We start from the raw sequence: 16,418 nt of genomic DNA on the forward strand, positions 1-16,418 counted from the left end.
CATCTCTTGAAAAATATTTTAGTAAATATACATATCTATTTTTCACTGAAATAATGATTATAGTAAAGTTGGTCAACCTGTTTACGTAATTAATTAATCAAAGTCCAAACAAATTTAGTTGTTTTCTTAATCGTATATGATTGTAAAACAAAAAAATGAATTGACATGCTCTTTATAATAGAATTTATAAGAAAATTTTTTACAATTATGTAAAAATTAGTAATATAACATATAAGAAAATGTAATAGATTTTCATTCGAACGTTAACGCTCTCTAGTGACGATTTAAAGAAACATTGAACCGGCTGTCTTGTAGAGGTAGAAGTCTACCGAAGTAGATGGAAAAAAAGACCAGTAAAGTGTGACTGGTTATATGGTGTGATTTTGGAGTAGTGTTACGTTTTGAGTATTATCTTGTTGTGCTCGCCATGACGTTGGTTTGAAATTGTATTTCAAAATATTAATCCCGATGTTGGTCGCAGGACTGTGCCAATGTAGTTTTCATGCTTTTAACGAGGAGAGAATCCGGGGAGGCAATTCGTGGATACCGAAGAAAGCTTCAAACGTGTTTGAAGCTTTCGAGGTCGTATTCATGGAACTATGAACCTGGACTCGTTATCTTTTACTTTGTCACAAATCAGTTATTTGGTTACGAATTTAAATAAGAAAAATTTTCGAGACAGCTGCCAAGAAATATCAGTTGTAAGTAGAAAAAAACCTGTTGTACTACTGCATCTCTTATGTCCACCCCTTCCACCTTCTATTCATCACACGCCGTCCTCGGAACAACGCAATATGCTTCGTGAATATTATTACAGATTCCATTTAATTTCAATTATTAAAGTGAACATCTTCACAAAAAAAAAATAAATGTGGATTTATATATAGATTAATAAACTTATTCTATAAGTAATGGCAATTGAATATTCACGCGGCATGAAATACATCTTGAACTTAGCCTCTTTCCGTAATTTGTATGTATTCCAACGTATTATTTCGAACGATGAAACTCTGTATATTTTTCAATGCTCCCTTCTAAAACATAAATAATAATAATAATGTTTCAGTTACTTAACAAATATAATAGTTGTAAAATACTTATTTGTTTGAAGTTATTTTGAAATATATTATAATCTTTTCTCAGTTTTATTTCTGTTACTAAATATGTGATAATGCCGTAGAGGTCATATCTAATATATTCATGTTTATATACATATTTTATATATGATAATTCATCATTCTAAAATGTATTATTGTATTCTAGCTGGTGCAGTGGAAGGGTTTGGAGGCAGACAGACATTTGCTGCGCTCTTTACTCTCGTGCATCGACTTTTCCACAGGAGAGTCACCAGAATTAAGTGCGAGAGATTACTTTCAAGTGCAACTTCTAAAACAAGAGTGTACTAATCTTCTTAGCAAACCTTCTTTTATTTCTAATCTGTGCTTTGCTATAGACCATCCATTTCATCAACAAAAGGTATATTTTACTTTTTATTTTGGTAAAGATTATCAGAATTGGTGTGTGTATATGTGTATATTTATATAAATTGATATATATTAAACATTTCTTTATGTCACATTCTTTTAAAACAAACAACTTTTGTTAATTTTAACTTTATCTTTTAGACTTTGAACCCATCACCAAAGTTTTTTTTACGTTTAAAAAAGGCACTTGGGTTAACTCTGGTACAAGAAGTTGCATTTGCGATTGCATTGCTCCATTCTGAAAATACTGAAATTCGTACATTAGCTCTAGAGCACGTACAAAAACAGCTGCCTGAATTGATAAAAAATTATATTAATTCTGAAACAAGCAACAGACATCACGAAGAAGGATTGCACGATTCATTACCTGAAGTTCTTCATCTTATATTGTCTCAAGCTTTTCATTCAGCCAATCAATTTGGCCTTTCATCTGAAGCAAAAGAAAAATTTCTCAAGAATTTGAGGCGCGATTTTCCCCGTGAGCTGGTACCAGTGGTGCTAGCACCACTCTTGTACCCAGACAACGGGGAAACTCCGCAAACCAAAATCGAACTAAACATGGCTGTTAATCAAATGGTAATACAAATAATAATAACTGTATAATTATTGTAATATATTATATATTAAAAATCTTTTAATGCATGTAATATGTCTATTTTAGGATGGAAATTCTCTAGTAGAATTGATTATGGAATTAGGATATGGATTCACTAACAGTGTTGAAGAATGTCGATCAGCTTTGGCTGGTTTAGGGGCTCGAGAAATATCTCCAACATGCGCAGCAAGGGTTTTAGGTCATATGGCACGTAGCTGTAGTAGTCTTGATGATGCTGGAGGATTACAATCATTTTGGGGTAATTCAGGAGCTACACAAGATGCAAATAAGGAAAAATCAAGTGATAATGCTGCTCCTACTACATGGAATGTTGAAGTTTTTGTTCAAGCTTTAAAAGAAATTGTAATCTTTAGTAACTGATATCTAATAACTTTATGTATTAAATTAAGTATTTAATTTTAATTTATGTTCATTGTTAATTACAGCAATCAACATTATCTTGGAATGAAGTGATAGTTAAACTAGATCATGCAGAATTTGTTATCAAAGATAGACAAGGATTGAATTTGTTGATCACAGGATTAAGGTTGGGATTGCAACATCAAGGATATCCTCCAGATATGTTTCCCGTGGAACTTTTTTATCGTCATTGGGATAACATAGAAGGACAGTTTTCTTTAGTGCAACAAATTTTAAAGTGCCCTGATATATTTTGTTTCGCCGATTATCCATATCATTCTGTAACTGTTGATGTATTGAAAGCAGCACCAGAGAGTGACAGTAAGGAAGCACAAACTTGGAGGTCCTTAAATGTAGTTGAATTACTCTTGCATATGGCAGAAAGAGGACTGTATGGACCAGTTCAAGAAATATTTAAATGGCCCATTCAACACTGCCCTGATGTTCTTGTATTAGCATTATTACAAATTAGTGCTCCTATTACAATACTTAGACAAGAATTACTTAGTACATTAATGCCTATTTTTCTTGGGAATCATCCAAATTCAGCTGTTATTCTACATCATGCATGGCATGGAAATACAGTTAAAATAAAATCTATTATTATGCATGCTATGGCAGAATGGTATATACGTGGAGATCATGATCAAACAAGACTATCTCGTATTCTTGATGTTGCTCAAGACCTCAAAGCATTAACTCATTTATTGACTGCGCAATCGTATCCGTTCGTTATTGATCTAGCCTGTTTGGCTTCAAGAAGAGAATATTTAAAATTAGAAAAATGGTTGACTGATAAAATTAGAGAACAAGGAGAAGTTTTTGTTACTGCTTGTGTAAAGTTTTTACAAAGACGTTGTCCTCAAGTAATGGGACCTGGTATAAAGGAAGATCTTACAGTACCAAAAGCAAGTCAACTTCCACAAGAAACACTAACAACAATGCTTGCTTGTTTGCAAGTATGTGCTGGGTATGTTTTACTGTTTTTGTATTCTAAATGTTTTTAATATAAATAATATTTCCTTATTATTAATATTTTTTTTTGTTTCCCCTCTTTTTTATTTTACAGAAGTGTATCTCAAGAATGTTCCGAGGCAATAATGACAATGGTACAAAATTGTAGTCTAATGTTGAGTAAAAGTACAATGAGTAGACCTCCACCACCAGGAGTTTTACGACATCGTGGATTGGAACCTTTTAATCCAGCAACTTTGGGAGGACAGGTATCGAAATTAATGTAATTTCTTATATTTACTTGTACACTAATTTTATATATAAATATATCTTATTTAATTTTGTAGTTGTTTTCTTCAAAACAAGTGGATCCGCTTGGAAATTTAAGTTCAAGTCTTGCATCTATTGGTTTGGGTTCCAGTCTTGGTCCACCAAGTAGTTCTGCGTTTAATTTATCAGGTGCACTTGGACCTTTAGTATCAGCACCTGGCTCTCCATCTCGTCTCATGGGACCTTCTCCAAGTCCATTTCCAATGTTACCGTTATCTTCACAGTTGCATTCAGGACCAGTTGGTACGCAAGGACCATCTGTTTTACCTGGAAGTACAACAATCGGAGGATTAGGACGACTTGGACCACCAACAGGCATTGAAAAAGCAAGAATACCTGAAGCATCGAACTTATTTCCTGATATGGCACAAAATGTTTCCAAAGAAATTGAAGATGAAGCAAACAGTTACTTTCAGCGAATATACAACCATCCGCCACATCCTACCTTATCAATTGATGAAGTTCTTGATATGTTAAAAAAATTTCAAGATTCTGGTAGTAAAAGAGAGAGAGAAGTATTCAACTGTATGTTGCGAAACTTATTTGAGGAATATCGATTTTTTCCTCAATACCCAGATAAAGAGTTGCAAATTACGGCACAATTATTCGGAGGAATTATCGAAAGAGGATTGATTAGTAGCTATATGACACTTGGATTAGCTCTGAGATTTGTATTGGATGCACTTAGGAAACCAGAAGGCAGCAAGATGTATTACTTTGGCATAACAGCTCTGGATCGGTTCAAAAGCCGTTTAAAAGACTATCAAACATACTGTGATCACGTTAGGGCAATTCAACATTTCAGTGAGTTCCCACCACATTTAATTGAGTATATAGAATATGGATTCCAGGGGCAGGAGCCTCCCACAAGACCTCAAGGTCCAGTTCTCCCAAAATCTTTAGCAGCTATGCTGGCACCAGTTACTACACCATATAAAACTATTACAACAACAACAATAACGACAAGCACTACTCAAGCGAAATCATCCACGACTCCAACCACCTCTCTCTCAGCCAGAGTAAGTAAAATATAAATTTGAGAACTGCATAATACATTTTCACTGTTACTTATGATTTTTTCTTTAATTTTAGCCTTCTATTGCTAATGCAACAAACATTGATACGTTATTAGTAGCAACCGATAAAGAAGAAAAGATAACAACACCTCCAGAAGCTTTGCAAGATAAAACAGCATTCATCTTCAATAATCTTAGTCAACTTAATTTACAACAAAAATGTGACGAAATTCGAGAAATTGTCACAGAAGAGTATTGGCCTTGGATGGCTCAGTATTTAGTAATGAAACGTGCAAGCATAGAATTAAATTTCCATGCTTTATATTCAAATTTTCTGGACTGTTTGAAATTACCAGAAGTGTACAAAATGGTTACTAGAGAAACATTTAGAAACATAAAGGTTTTATTACGGAGTGATAAAGGAATAGCGAATTTTTCTGATCGCTCACTTTTAAAAAATTTAGGTCATTGGCTAGGAATGTTAACTCTTGGCAGAAATAAACCGATTTTACACATTGATATAGATCTAAAAAGTTTACTTGTCGAAGCATATCACAAAGGTCAACAAGAACTTCTTTATGTTGTTCCATTTGTTGCTAAAGTACTTGAAAGTTGTGCAAAAAGTCGTGTTTTTCGTCCACCTAATCCTTGGACAATGGCAATTATGAATGTATTAGCAGAATTACATCAAGAACCAGACCTAAAATTGAATTTAAAATTCGAGATAGAAGTATTATGCAAAAATTTAAGCATTGATGTAGGTGAATTAAAACCTGCGCTTTATTTAAAAGATCCAGAAAAATTACGGAACTTAGAATATCAGCTATCACATCCTAATAAAAAGTCTGAATCAAACAACAATCAGCAACAAACACAAGGTCCTATTGAAGAATTGGTTGGTCCTACTACAGCTGGAACTATTGTTCCACAAACAGCTCCAGCAAATACAACACCATCTTTACCTACTGGTCCACCAGAGCCGCGTTTTAATTATATGGATATTTCTGTAACAGGGATTGCTAATATTTCTCAACATATCACCATTAATAATAATTTGCCATTATTCCAAACGCACCCACATTTGAAACAGTTTGTTCGTCCAGCTGTTGAAAGAGCAATTCAAGAATGGATTCATCCTGTAGTTGATCGATCGATCAAAATAGCTCTAACCACTAGCGAACAAATTGTGAGAAAAGACTTTGCATTAGATCCAGAAGAAGTTCGAATGAGAACAGCAGCAAGACATATGGTTCGTAATTTAACTGCTGGAATGGCTATGATTACTTGCCGTGATCAAGTTTTGGCGTCAATTAGTACAAATTTAAAACAAGCTTTTTTAACTGCAATGATGAGCACCACCCCACAACAAAAAGAACTTGCAGAACAAGCAGCTAATGTAGTAGCTGCTGATAATATGGAACTTGCTTGCGCATTTGTACAAAAAACAGCTATTGAAAAGGCAATTCCAGAAATGGATAAACGTTTATTGAATGAAATTGAATTACGAAAAATTGCACGGCAAGAAGGAAGAAGATATTGCGATCCATTACTTAAATATCAAGCTGAGAGAATGCCTGAACAAATAAGACTAAAAGTTGGCGGAGTGACGCCTCAACAAATGGCTGTTTATGAAGAATTTGCGAGGAATATTCCAGGATTCTTACCACTATCTGAACGAGACACACAAGCTTTGTTAATGCCAAAACCTGTTACAGTATGTATTCCATATTCTATATGTCGTATATTTATAATTCTTATATAATATTGTTTATTTAAAATACTTTTTTCTTAAAGGAACCTACTGTAACTGCATTTGCTGCTAATCCAGCAGTTGCAGTAGCGACGGCACAACAAGTTGCTGCATATGCAGCAGCTGTGAGTAACGATGAAGTTGGAGCTATGTTAGAAAAACTTGCAGCTGAAGTTGAAGTATTGCTTGCTGCAATGGGTCCAGTTGCACCTCCTCCACAACATGCTGCTCTTCACAGTCTCTTAGATTCTATTATCCTAACACGAAGATCAAGAGATGCAGGCGCTGCTATGACATTACTTAAAAAAGTAAATTATTACAAATTATATTATTTAAGTATGTAATCTACATTATATGCAATCTATATATCTCTAATTTTAGGCTGTAGAAGGTTTATTAGATGGCCCTACCATTACCAGCGGTGTAATAGATTCAGAAATTATATTGCGATATAGAGAACTTCATCTACGTATTTTAAAATGTTTACAAGATCCACGTGCCTATGGCATGCAATGGACAAACAAACACATTACTCGGTGTTTAACTGAGTGTCGAGAAGAGTTTCGATACAACTTCGAAGCTGTCGATTATCTTATCAGGTATTCTATTTTTCATAATATATTATTAAATTATTAAATTTATTTGAGTGATAAAATATAAATAGTACCGTTACTATCTTTTTTAGGTCTCATTTAATTAGTCTTCCACAGTATGATTTAGCTTTGGCTCAAGCTATAGATTCTGGAAATTCTATGGCGACAGCATTTGCTATGCAGTTGGTGCAACTTTATTTAATTGATGAAAGACAAACTACACATGTTGCCGAATCTGACCTATTTCACACAATTGAAATACTTGCCCGAATAGCTCACCACAGAGCACCACCTGAAGGGTGACTATTAATATTACGATATTAATTAGTGCAGAATTAATTCAAATAAAACATATATTTTTTTTTCAGAATTTTACTGTTTAGACTGACAAATCTGATAGAATCATTGCGCCTAAATCATGATACAGGAGTATTAGCAGACAGAGCTCCTGCTGGCCCTACGGCGCATATTCATTCTGGAATTCTACAGGTGAGAGTAAGTAAATTCTGCCAATCTTAAGGCACCAAGAACACACGTTTGTATTTACAATTTATGTTATTTATTTTTTACAGGCTCGTGACTTTGACGATCCACCTGGATTGATGGAAAAGACGGAATATTTGTTACGCGAATGGATCTCAATGCATCATAATCCAACGCATGCTCGTGATCCCACGAAAGCTTTCGGAATGTTTGTCCATCAAATGAACATTCATGGAATCCTTAAAACAGACGATCTCATAACAAGATTCTTTAAGTTGAGTACTCAGATGTGTGTCGATTCGTGTTATCGTGCTTTAGCTGAGACAAATTCTGTAGAATGTATTGTTCGTGCGAAATGTTTCCATTCGTTGGATGCTTTCGTTCGTTTGATCGCACTTCTGGTAAAACATTCTGGTGACAGCACAAACACTCATACAAAAATTAATTTACTGAACAAGGTTTTGGGAATCGTTGCTGGCGTATTACTACAGGATCAGGAAATGCGAGGAACTGATTTTCAACAATTGCCGTATCATAGAATTTTCATCATGCTTTTTTTGGAACTTTGCACCCCTGAACCTGTATTGGAAGCAATAAATTATCAAGTATTAACTGCTTTCTGCCATACGCTACATATACTTAGACCAGCCAAAGCTTCAGGATTTTGTTACGCTTGGTTGGATATAGTTGCACACAGAGTTTTTATTGGACGTACGCTTGCGATTACACCACAACAAAAATGTTGGGGCATGTATGCGCAACTTTTAATTGATCTCTTTAAGTACCTTGCATCATACCTTCGAAACACGGAACTTGCAAAGCCTGTTCATACGTTATACAGAGGAACAGTTAGAGTACTATTAGTCTTATTACACGATTTTCCTGAATTTCTTTGTGAATATCACTATGGATTTTGTGATGTAATTCCACTTAATTGCACACAGATGAAAAATATTATTTTAAGCGCATATCCAAGAAGTATGCGGTTACCTGATCCATTCACACCGAATTTAACAGTTAATCTGCTACAACAAGCAACACATACCCCCCGAATATTGACAAATTTTGCATCTATGATACAGCCATTAAGTTTCAAAAAAGAACTTGATTCGTATTTAAAAGCGCGAGCTCCAGTTACTTTCCTTTCTGAATTGCGTAGTAATTTACAAGTGTCTCAAGACACCGGTTTTCGCTATAATATTCCATTAATGAACGCTCTCGTACTTTATGTTGGGACACAAGCTATATCTTTTATTCGCAGTAAAGGACATACGCCTAACATGTCTGCTATCGCACATTCTGCACATATGGATATATTTCAAAACTTGGCAGTGGATCTTGATACAGAAGGCCGTTATTTATTCATAAATGCAATTATGAATCAGTTGCGGTATCCTAACACCCATACGAATTACTTCTGTTGTACACTTCTGTACTTGTTTGTTGAAGCTAATACGCAAGCGATACAAGAACAAATTACAAGAGTTATTCTTGAAAGACTTGTTGTAAATAGACCTCACCCATGGGGTCTTCTTGTTACTTTTGTTGAACTTATCAAAAATCCAACATACAAATTCTGGACGCATGAATTTATTCACTGTGCACCAGAAATTGAAAAGTAAGTTATTAATAATAATTGTGTATTTTATTATTTTGATTTTTCATATAATGTATATTTTTTTATTTATATTGTTTCAGGTTATTCGATTCAATAGCTCATTCGTGTAGGAACCTAAAAGATTTAGAATCCATTCGGGAACCGAATATCCCAGAGTGATAGGACGCTTTATTTTTCATTGTCGATTTGTGTACAGTAAAAAAGAAGAACATAAATAATAAGAATCGCGTGTAAAAAGTTGTTAATGTACGGATAGATGTACCATACTTTGGGCTTAACTTTTGGTGGATAGATATTGAATAATCGTATATTAAGTGTATCAATTGAGCTAGAATAAGCGAGATTACTATTATGTTAATATTTTAATAAAAATATTGTTGCATCGATCAGAAAGCAACGAACATTCAACCTCACAAAATGTGTCTTTTGAACAGTGTACTTGAGACAGTGTGTTACCACGACATTGTAATATTATAGCACAAATGTCAGTATAATGCGTATCATAATGAAGAAGAGGAAGTCAAGACAGCAAGGGTGTTCAAGAAGTAATAGTGAATTTTTGTAGGTTAAATTGAATATAAATGTAATATGAATAAGTGGTATATTGAATCAATACCAAAATTAATATGTTGTACTATGTAAGTCATTTAGGGAGTATTTGCAGAATGTATGGTGCACCTGAAAATCTGTAATATAGTATATAATTACTAGTATACATTGATGTAATTTTTTAAGAATTGTAGCTACGAAAAAAGATAAAGCTGATTAATTAAAATGTGGTTTAAGTAATCCTTTGCTTTATATGTTAAGTAGTGATTTATAATTGTCACTTATTAAATAATTTATTAAACTTTATATACATTATTTGTACAAAACTCAAAACTTATAATGTTAGAGTCAAACAACTTGATGATCACGTGTTGCATGGTAAGAATCCCTTTCCTTATCTGGAAATTTGGTTGGTAAATTAGGACTATGCAAATGACATTTTGCGGGAAATTTTATTCCCGCTACATCTACTTCGTAATCTCCTGACAATATATATTCATTTGTCACTTCTTGTGGACGTCCTTGTGAGTCAAAATTTTGAACAAATCCAAGGCAAACCTAAATAAAAATTTATTGATTATTATAAATGTTTATATTTTGTAATTTTTATGCTTTCAAAATTTACCAACGTTTTATAATCATATAAATTTAGTAATCTGTTAATAACGTTAAATATGTACCTGCTTTTTGAATGTAAATCCGTAACCTGTAGTAGTTGTCATTCCACAATATTTTCCATTTCTAAAAATAGGTTCACTGCCCCAACACCATGTATCTAATTCAGGATCATGATCGTTTAATAATAGCTGCACATATTTCCGTTTTACACCTTCTTCGCGTTGTTTTAAAAGAGCATCTCTTCCAATAAAATGCACACCTTTCTATTAAGCATATAGCTTTAAAATATTGTTTTAATTAAACTTTAATATATAAATCATGCAAATTCTAAAGATAACTACATCTAATTTTACTCTCCAAGTTCGTCCACATTCCAAAGGAGTAGTAAAGGTGTCTAAATCTTGACCCCAAAATGCGTAAAATTTTTCAACTCGTAAAGCTCGAGTTGCATAGTAACCAGCATGTTTTATTCCATATTTAACTCCAGCATCTACTAATCTTGTATAAACATGTAATGCAAACTACAAATGTGTAATGTGTACATCAATAAAATATAAAATTCATAATTTAGAAAAGATTTTTTTATTAATTTAGGATACTAACTTCATTTGGAATATATAAGACATAGCCAAGTTCTCCAGTATGAGTTAAATTCATTGTGCGTATTCCATTAGCAAGACCAACATCTAACTCCTTTTCAAGAAATAAATGTGTGGTAAACATAATAAAATTAAATATGAATAATATAATATTAAATATACTTATAACTAATAATAAATATAATTAATAATTAATAATAAATACCTTAAAAGTAAAAAATGGAAAATTTTTGGGATTTAAGTCAGTATCTGTTAATTCTGATAATAATTGCCTAGTAGCAGGACCCATAATACAGATTGCTGTATATGCTGATGTTACATCAGATACTGCTACAGAACCATCTACTGGTAAATGACGATTAATCCAATGCTTACATCGAGTTTGTTGTATAGTAGGTGCAATCATCATATAACTTAAATATAAAAAGTCTAATTATATAGCTATATCTTATATCTTATAAGTTGTACAACTTATTTAAACAACTTACTGATTGGGAGCAATACGTGCTAAACTGCAATCATTTTCATAACCTCCACGATGATTTTGTAGACCTGTATGAATAATACCTCCTACTGGAACATCAACATCATTGGAACACAAATATTGTAAAAAATCGACTACTTCCGTTCCATTTGACTAAAACAATACATGAATTGAAAAATCATGTAATGCAATAATATACCCATATATTAGTTACAATAATCTATCATACCCATAAATCAATTTTAGTGAAAGAAGAATAGTCGCTCAGTCCAATTGTTTCTCGACATGCAGCATACTCATTCCAAACTGCTTCAAACCATGGTGGTTTACTGAACGTATTTGTATATGCTATCTTACATCTTTGAAACCCATCAATCGTCTCTAAATCTGTGTAGCAAAGCAATCTGTATAATAAAATCCAGTTTCTTCTTTTATAATACAGACATGTTAATAAATAATGTTTTATGAAGAATTTTATACTAAAAAATATAGAAATATCTATCTTCTAATATAAAATTTTTCATAGAAAATTTGTCTTTTATAAAAGAGAGTGAACCTACCATTATCACCATCTAATTGAAACCAGGATGGTCGCTCGTACCCCATTACTTGACCAAATATGGCACCAGCTGCTCGAAGTTTTGGATAAATTGGAGACATTCTTAAATTTCTACCAGTTTTAAATTCATGATGTGGATATTGTAGAGCATAATGCATGCCAGGAACTTCTTTTACTCGATCACGTAGGAATTTACGATTGTTATGAAGTCCCAAAAATCGTGACACATCTAATTCATACATATCTAAAGATGTTGAACCGTTAACTATTAATTCTGCAGTTGCTCGACCAACTCCACCAGCTGCTGATATACCCACCTATAAAAATTATATTTTTGTATATCTTATAATTTCATAACTTATGGTAACTTACCGTTTTCATACCAGCAGCAATATAATAATTACGTATTTCTGGTGCTTCACCAACTATCCACTTACAATCTGGAGAAAATGCTTCAGGACCATTACATAATTTTTCTAAAATAGCATTTCCTAGACTTGGAATTCTATAAAGCATCTGTTCAAGTAATATATGAAAATGGTCCCAATCTTCTGGCAGAAATCTTTGCTCTGTACCTCCTAAATTAAAATTTGTTGCATATTTAAGTCTATATAAGATCAATAATAAATAAAAATCTATATCTAACCAGGTATTGTTCCATCTTCAAATGCTGGTTTTGCAACTGGTTCAAAGCCACCAGCTAATAAACTTCCGTTATTTTCTCGAAAATAAATATATCCATCCAAATCCCTTATAACAGGGGTCATAGGATCTAAACCATTAATTGATTTTGTATGCAAATAATAATGTTCTACAGGGTGGAGAGGCACCTAAAAATAGAATATATTTAATTCAGATTATTTATAAAAATTATATTTCTTTCTTATATTCACTAATAACAGTAAAGAAAATATTTAACCTTTACATATGGCTCGCTTAATTTTCCTACATTACGTGCCCAAAATCCAGCACAATTAACAAAATGTTCACATTCAATAGTACCATGTGTTGTTTCTACAGCTGCAATTCTACCATTTTGTGTAATAATTTTAGTAACTTTACAATTTTCAAACACTTTAACACCTAAAAGTATTAGGAGCTAAATGAATTTTACAATCTCATTATAATATGAAATTAAATACATATTCTTATATCCTTTTTTACTTTCATGAAAAACTGTAAACACCTTTCTTTCTTGCCTCTCCTATTAATGTTAAACAAATTTGATATGGATCTCCCACTCCATCCCCTGGGATCCATAATCCACCAACTAAATCATCTACTCGTAATAATGGACATATTTCTTGTACTTGCTTTGGTGTAATCAAATGACATTCAATATTGCGGGAACTAAAAATATTCATAGAATGATCTACATTTAATTAATTTTATATACTACTACAATTAGTAATTGACTCACATAGACTGTGCTTTCATTCGTCTAAATACAGTCATACGATCTCTTGTGCGTGCTAAAGAAAGACTACCACATTGTTTCCATCCTGTTGATAAGCCTTTTTTTTCCAATGCTTTATATAATGCTATGGTATTCTGAGCTAGCTTAACTTGTGCCAAACTTGGTTTAAAAGCTCCTACTAATCCTGATGTATGCCAGGTTGTTCCACCTCCTAATCTAAATTTAGTCAAAGTAAATAAATGAAAATACATTTTTATCCAGTCCAAAATGGACTTACAAAGTCTGCCATTTCATACCTGCCGCTTTCTACAATAACAGTTTGAGATCCTAATCCCATAAGTGAAAGATGATAAGCAACTGCACCACCCATAACACCACCTCCACATATAACAACTTTTGTTTGCTTAGGAAGTGGGTCATCAACATCTTCATTTGTTTCTACAGTAGTTTTTGAACTACTATGTCTTATTCTTTTGTTGTAGTTGTAAAAAGCAAAATTATTCCATTTTGTCACAAATTTATTACAAATTAATTTAGAATGATGCCACATTGTCATAATGTATATAGATAGAACTTTAATATCTTTTACTAATTTTCACGTAAAAACAATATAAATATACATGTATATTTATAGATCATCACGTTTCTTTTAAGGTTAGATTGTTATAGAATGCGAGACTGTTCTCTGAACTATCGTTTCATTAATTGTCTTCAAACACTATCAACTATATTATGTTAACATTTAATTTACAAAATTCAAAATATGTTTAGTCTTTAATAAATGTCATGTAAGTTTTTATGAGATCACTTAGATAAAATCGGTTTGAAAAAGAAATAAGTAGTTATAACCGATTTATATTAAATGTAAAAAATTTTAGTTGAATTATAATTTTGATTGTTATATAATAATACAGTTTTGAAAATATAAAAAAAATGTTTAATTAGTAAAAGTCGACGAAAATATGTAAAGGCAGGCAAAAATTACTTAGGACATTAAATTTTATTCATTTTGTTTATAATATTATAATTTGATTAATATAGAATACATTGCTGAACATTTTATATAAAAGCATATATATTACACTAAAGTAATATCAAAAATACAGATTAGTTAATCAAATATGGTTATTTTTACAATTATTGTTATTTATGACTATATTTTATGACTACACTTATTTTTTTATGACTATTGTAAGAATTAGTCTCTTCTATAAATATATAAGTAAAAATTACTATCTTATTCAAAAATACATTTTTGAGATTTGCTATTAGTATAAATTATTTATTTGTATTTATACATATATAGGCACTCCATTGAAAGGCATTAATTACATAATTTATGGAATATCAACTTTTTTTACATTAACATTATTAATTGATCTTATTTTTAAAATGTAACTTTTCTGTTATATGTTATAAAGTATTTATTTCTATTTGAAAATATATAAATTTTTATAAGTGATAAAAAGACAGCAGTGTGCATTATTTCCAAAAATAGTTATTTCCATAAACTTCTTCATAGACTTCATAGACTTCATAAAAACAGGCACAAATTGTATAAATTTATCATCTTTAACAATTTAAAAAAATAGATTTTTAGCAGTACTTGCATACACAATAGTACTTGAATATTACCTAGAAGTAATTTTATAAACATGTTACATATGAAAATTTATATTATGTACTATTTGTTGTAAACAAAATTATCGATGAACCTTGTTTTCATTTGTACATTCTGCTCAATTATTTTATACTTTCATAATGAAAAAGTTTCCAAATATAACAAATAAATTGAATTCTAGGAACTTTTTCATTTAATATTTAAATCCACGAATATGTTTAATGATTCCCTTCATGAAAGTAAATATCAAATACTTTTTTTATATAATTATGTGCAATCTTGCATTGTGCATTGTATACAGGGTGGTTGGTAACTGGTGGTACAAGCGGAAAGGGGGTGATTCTACGCAAAAAAAGAAGTCGAAAATATAGAACAAAAATTTTTCATTTGAGGCTTTGTTTTCGAGAAAATCGACTTTGAATTTTTGCTCGGTACGCGTACACTTTATCACGTCTCATTATAACGGATCTCACTGTAGATCGTTGTCTCGTTTGACGTTATGTTGATAAACACTTCCAATGTGACCGAAGTGTTTTCCTACCTATTAACTTACTATTCGACTTTTATCGCTATCCACTATCAGTACCTATTAGTCTACCATCATGTCTACATACAGCAATCAGGAATATACTGACATGATACTTTTGCTAGGTGCGTGTAATGGTAATGCATCAGCCGCAGCTGATCATTACAGACACCGGTATCCCAATCGTCGACATCCTGGCAAACGTGTTATTCAAAGAGCAGAACGAACCCTCGACGAATATGATTCTTTTGAAAAACTTAGACGACATGGTGGTCGTCGACGACGCGTTAGTGTAAATGTTGAAGAGCAAATACTAAAGGACATCCTGACATAAGTGCAAGTGCAATGTTTTGGAACATCCTGACATAAGTGCAAGAAACCTTTCTTTGCGGTATAATCTCAGTTGCTTCACGATTCTTCGAATTCTACACGAAAACAACTTACATGCTTATCATATCACCAGAGTACAAGGACTCATGCCTCATGATAAGATTTCGTGAAAGGCATTTTGTCATTGGTTGCTTCAACAGCATGCCAACGATGCAGAATTTCTGTTAAAAATTTTATGGACCGATGAAGCGAAATTTACAAGGAACGGCATGTTCAATGTCCATAACATGCATAATTGGCAAAATGAGAATCCTCACTCTATTCTTGAAACACATTTTCAAGTAAGATGGAACGTAAACGTCTGGACTAGTATAATCGGACATCTAATTATTGGGCCATATTTTTTCGAAGGAAATGTAACGTTAGCAGCATATTTCGATTTCTTACAAAACAAACTACCGGAATTATTAGA

General features: G+C 32.2%; 3 protein-coding genes across 4 annotated transcripts in view; 2 read left to right on the plus strand and 1 right to left on the minus strand.

Annotated features, from left to right (window-relative positions):
• The first annotated feature begins 299 nt into the window (after nt 1–299).
• On the plus strand, nt 300–9,997 carry LOC100745008 (CCR4-NOT transcription complex subunit 1). Of its 2 annotated transcripts, none has more exons than XM_012382881.3 (14): nt 300–701; nt 1,264–1,476; nt 1,626–2,060; nt 2,146–2,442; nt 2,526–3,469; nt 3,569–3,722; nt 3,801–4,802; nt 4,876–6,513; nt 6,594–6,857; nt 6,931–7,148; nt 7,235–7,441; nt 7,511–7,637; nt 7,715–9,243; nt 9,324–9,997. In XM_012382881.3, the coding sequence occupies exons 1-14, from the start codon at nt 600–602 to the stop codon at nt 9,400–9,402; spliced, it is 7,209 nt and encodes a 2,402-aa protein (XP_012238304.1). In that variant the 5' UTR covers nt 300–599; the 3' UTR covers nt 9,403–9,997. The 2 variants fall into 2 exon arrangements, with proteins under 2 accessions (XP_012238304.1, XP_012238305.1); XM_012382882.3 differs by having other exon boundaries at nt 7,511–7,631.
• Nucleotides 9,998–10,044: 47 nt separating this feature from the next.
• LOC100741735 (pyruvate dehydrogenase phosphatase regulatory subunit, mitochondrial) lies at nt 10,045–14,058 on the minus strand. Its single transcript, XM_012382883.3, has 14 exons — nt 13,766–14,058; nt 13,473–13,685; nt 13,239–13,402; nt 12,972–13,135; nt 12,699–12,882; nt 12,425–12,630; nt 12,054–12,369; nt 11,723–11,880; nt 11,498–11,646; nt 11,215–11,422; nt 11,014–11,103; nt 10,752–10,931; nt 10,473–10,673; nt 10,045–10,350 (listed from the first exon to the last, which is right to left on the minus strand). Exons 1-14 carry the CDS (start codon nt 14,023–14,025, stop codon nt 10,141–10,143), a joined length of 2,703 nt encoding a protein of 900 aa, XP_012238306.1. The 5' UTR covers nt 14,026–14,058; the 3' UTR covers nt 10,045–10,140.
• Nucleotides 14,059–15,460: 1,402 nt separating this feature from the next.
• Nucleotides 15,461–16,418, plus strand: part of LOC117151392 — a 1,655-nt gene continuing 697 nt past the window's right edge. The window contains exon 1 of the mRNA XM_033319598.1: nt 15,461–15,938. Coding sequence (XP_033175489.1) covers nt 15,693–15,938 — 246 coding nt within the window. The 5' untranslated portion in view covers nt 15,461–15,692. The remainder of the gene's footprint in view (nt 15,939–16,418) is intronic.

This window comes from Bombus impatiens, unplaced genomic scaffold, assembly GCF_000188095.3.
Source record: "Bombus impatiens unplaced genomic scaffold, BIMP_2.2 scf_0197, whole genome shotgun sequence".
Taxonomy (NCBI): Eukaryota; Metazoa; Arthropoda; class Insecta; order Hymenoptera; family Apidae; genus Bombus; species Bombus impatiens.

Excerpts from the sequence above, each read along its gene's own strand:
- LOC100745008 (XM_012382881.3), top strand. The coding sequence starts at position 600 with ATGAACCTGGACTCGTTATCTTTTACTTTGTCACAAATCAGTTATTTG. Across the intron at positions 6,514-6,593 it reads TAATGCCAAAACCTGTTACA|GAACCTACTGTAACTGCATT; the intron begins GTATGTATTCCA and ends TTTTTCTTAAAG. Across the intron at positions 9,244-9,323 it reads TGTGCACCAGAAATTGAAAA|GTTATTCGATTCAATAGCTC; the intron begins GTAAGTTATTAA and ends ATATTGTTTCAG.
- LOC100741735 (XM_012382883.3), bottom strand. The coding sequence starts at position 14,025 with ATGACAATGTGGCATCATTCTAAATTAATTTGTAATAAATTTGTGACA. Across the intron at positions 13,403-13,472 it reads CGAATGAAAGCACAGTCTAT|TTCCCGCAATATTGAATGTC; the intron begins GTGAGTCAATTA and ends GAATATTTTTAG. Across the intron at positions 12,631-12,698 it reads TGAAGATGGAACAATACCTG|GAGGTACAGAGCAAAGATTT; the intron begins GTTAGATATAGA and ends ATTTTAATTTAG.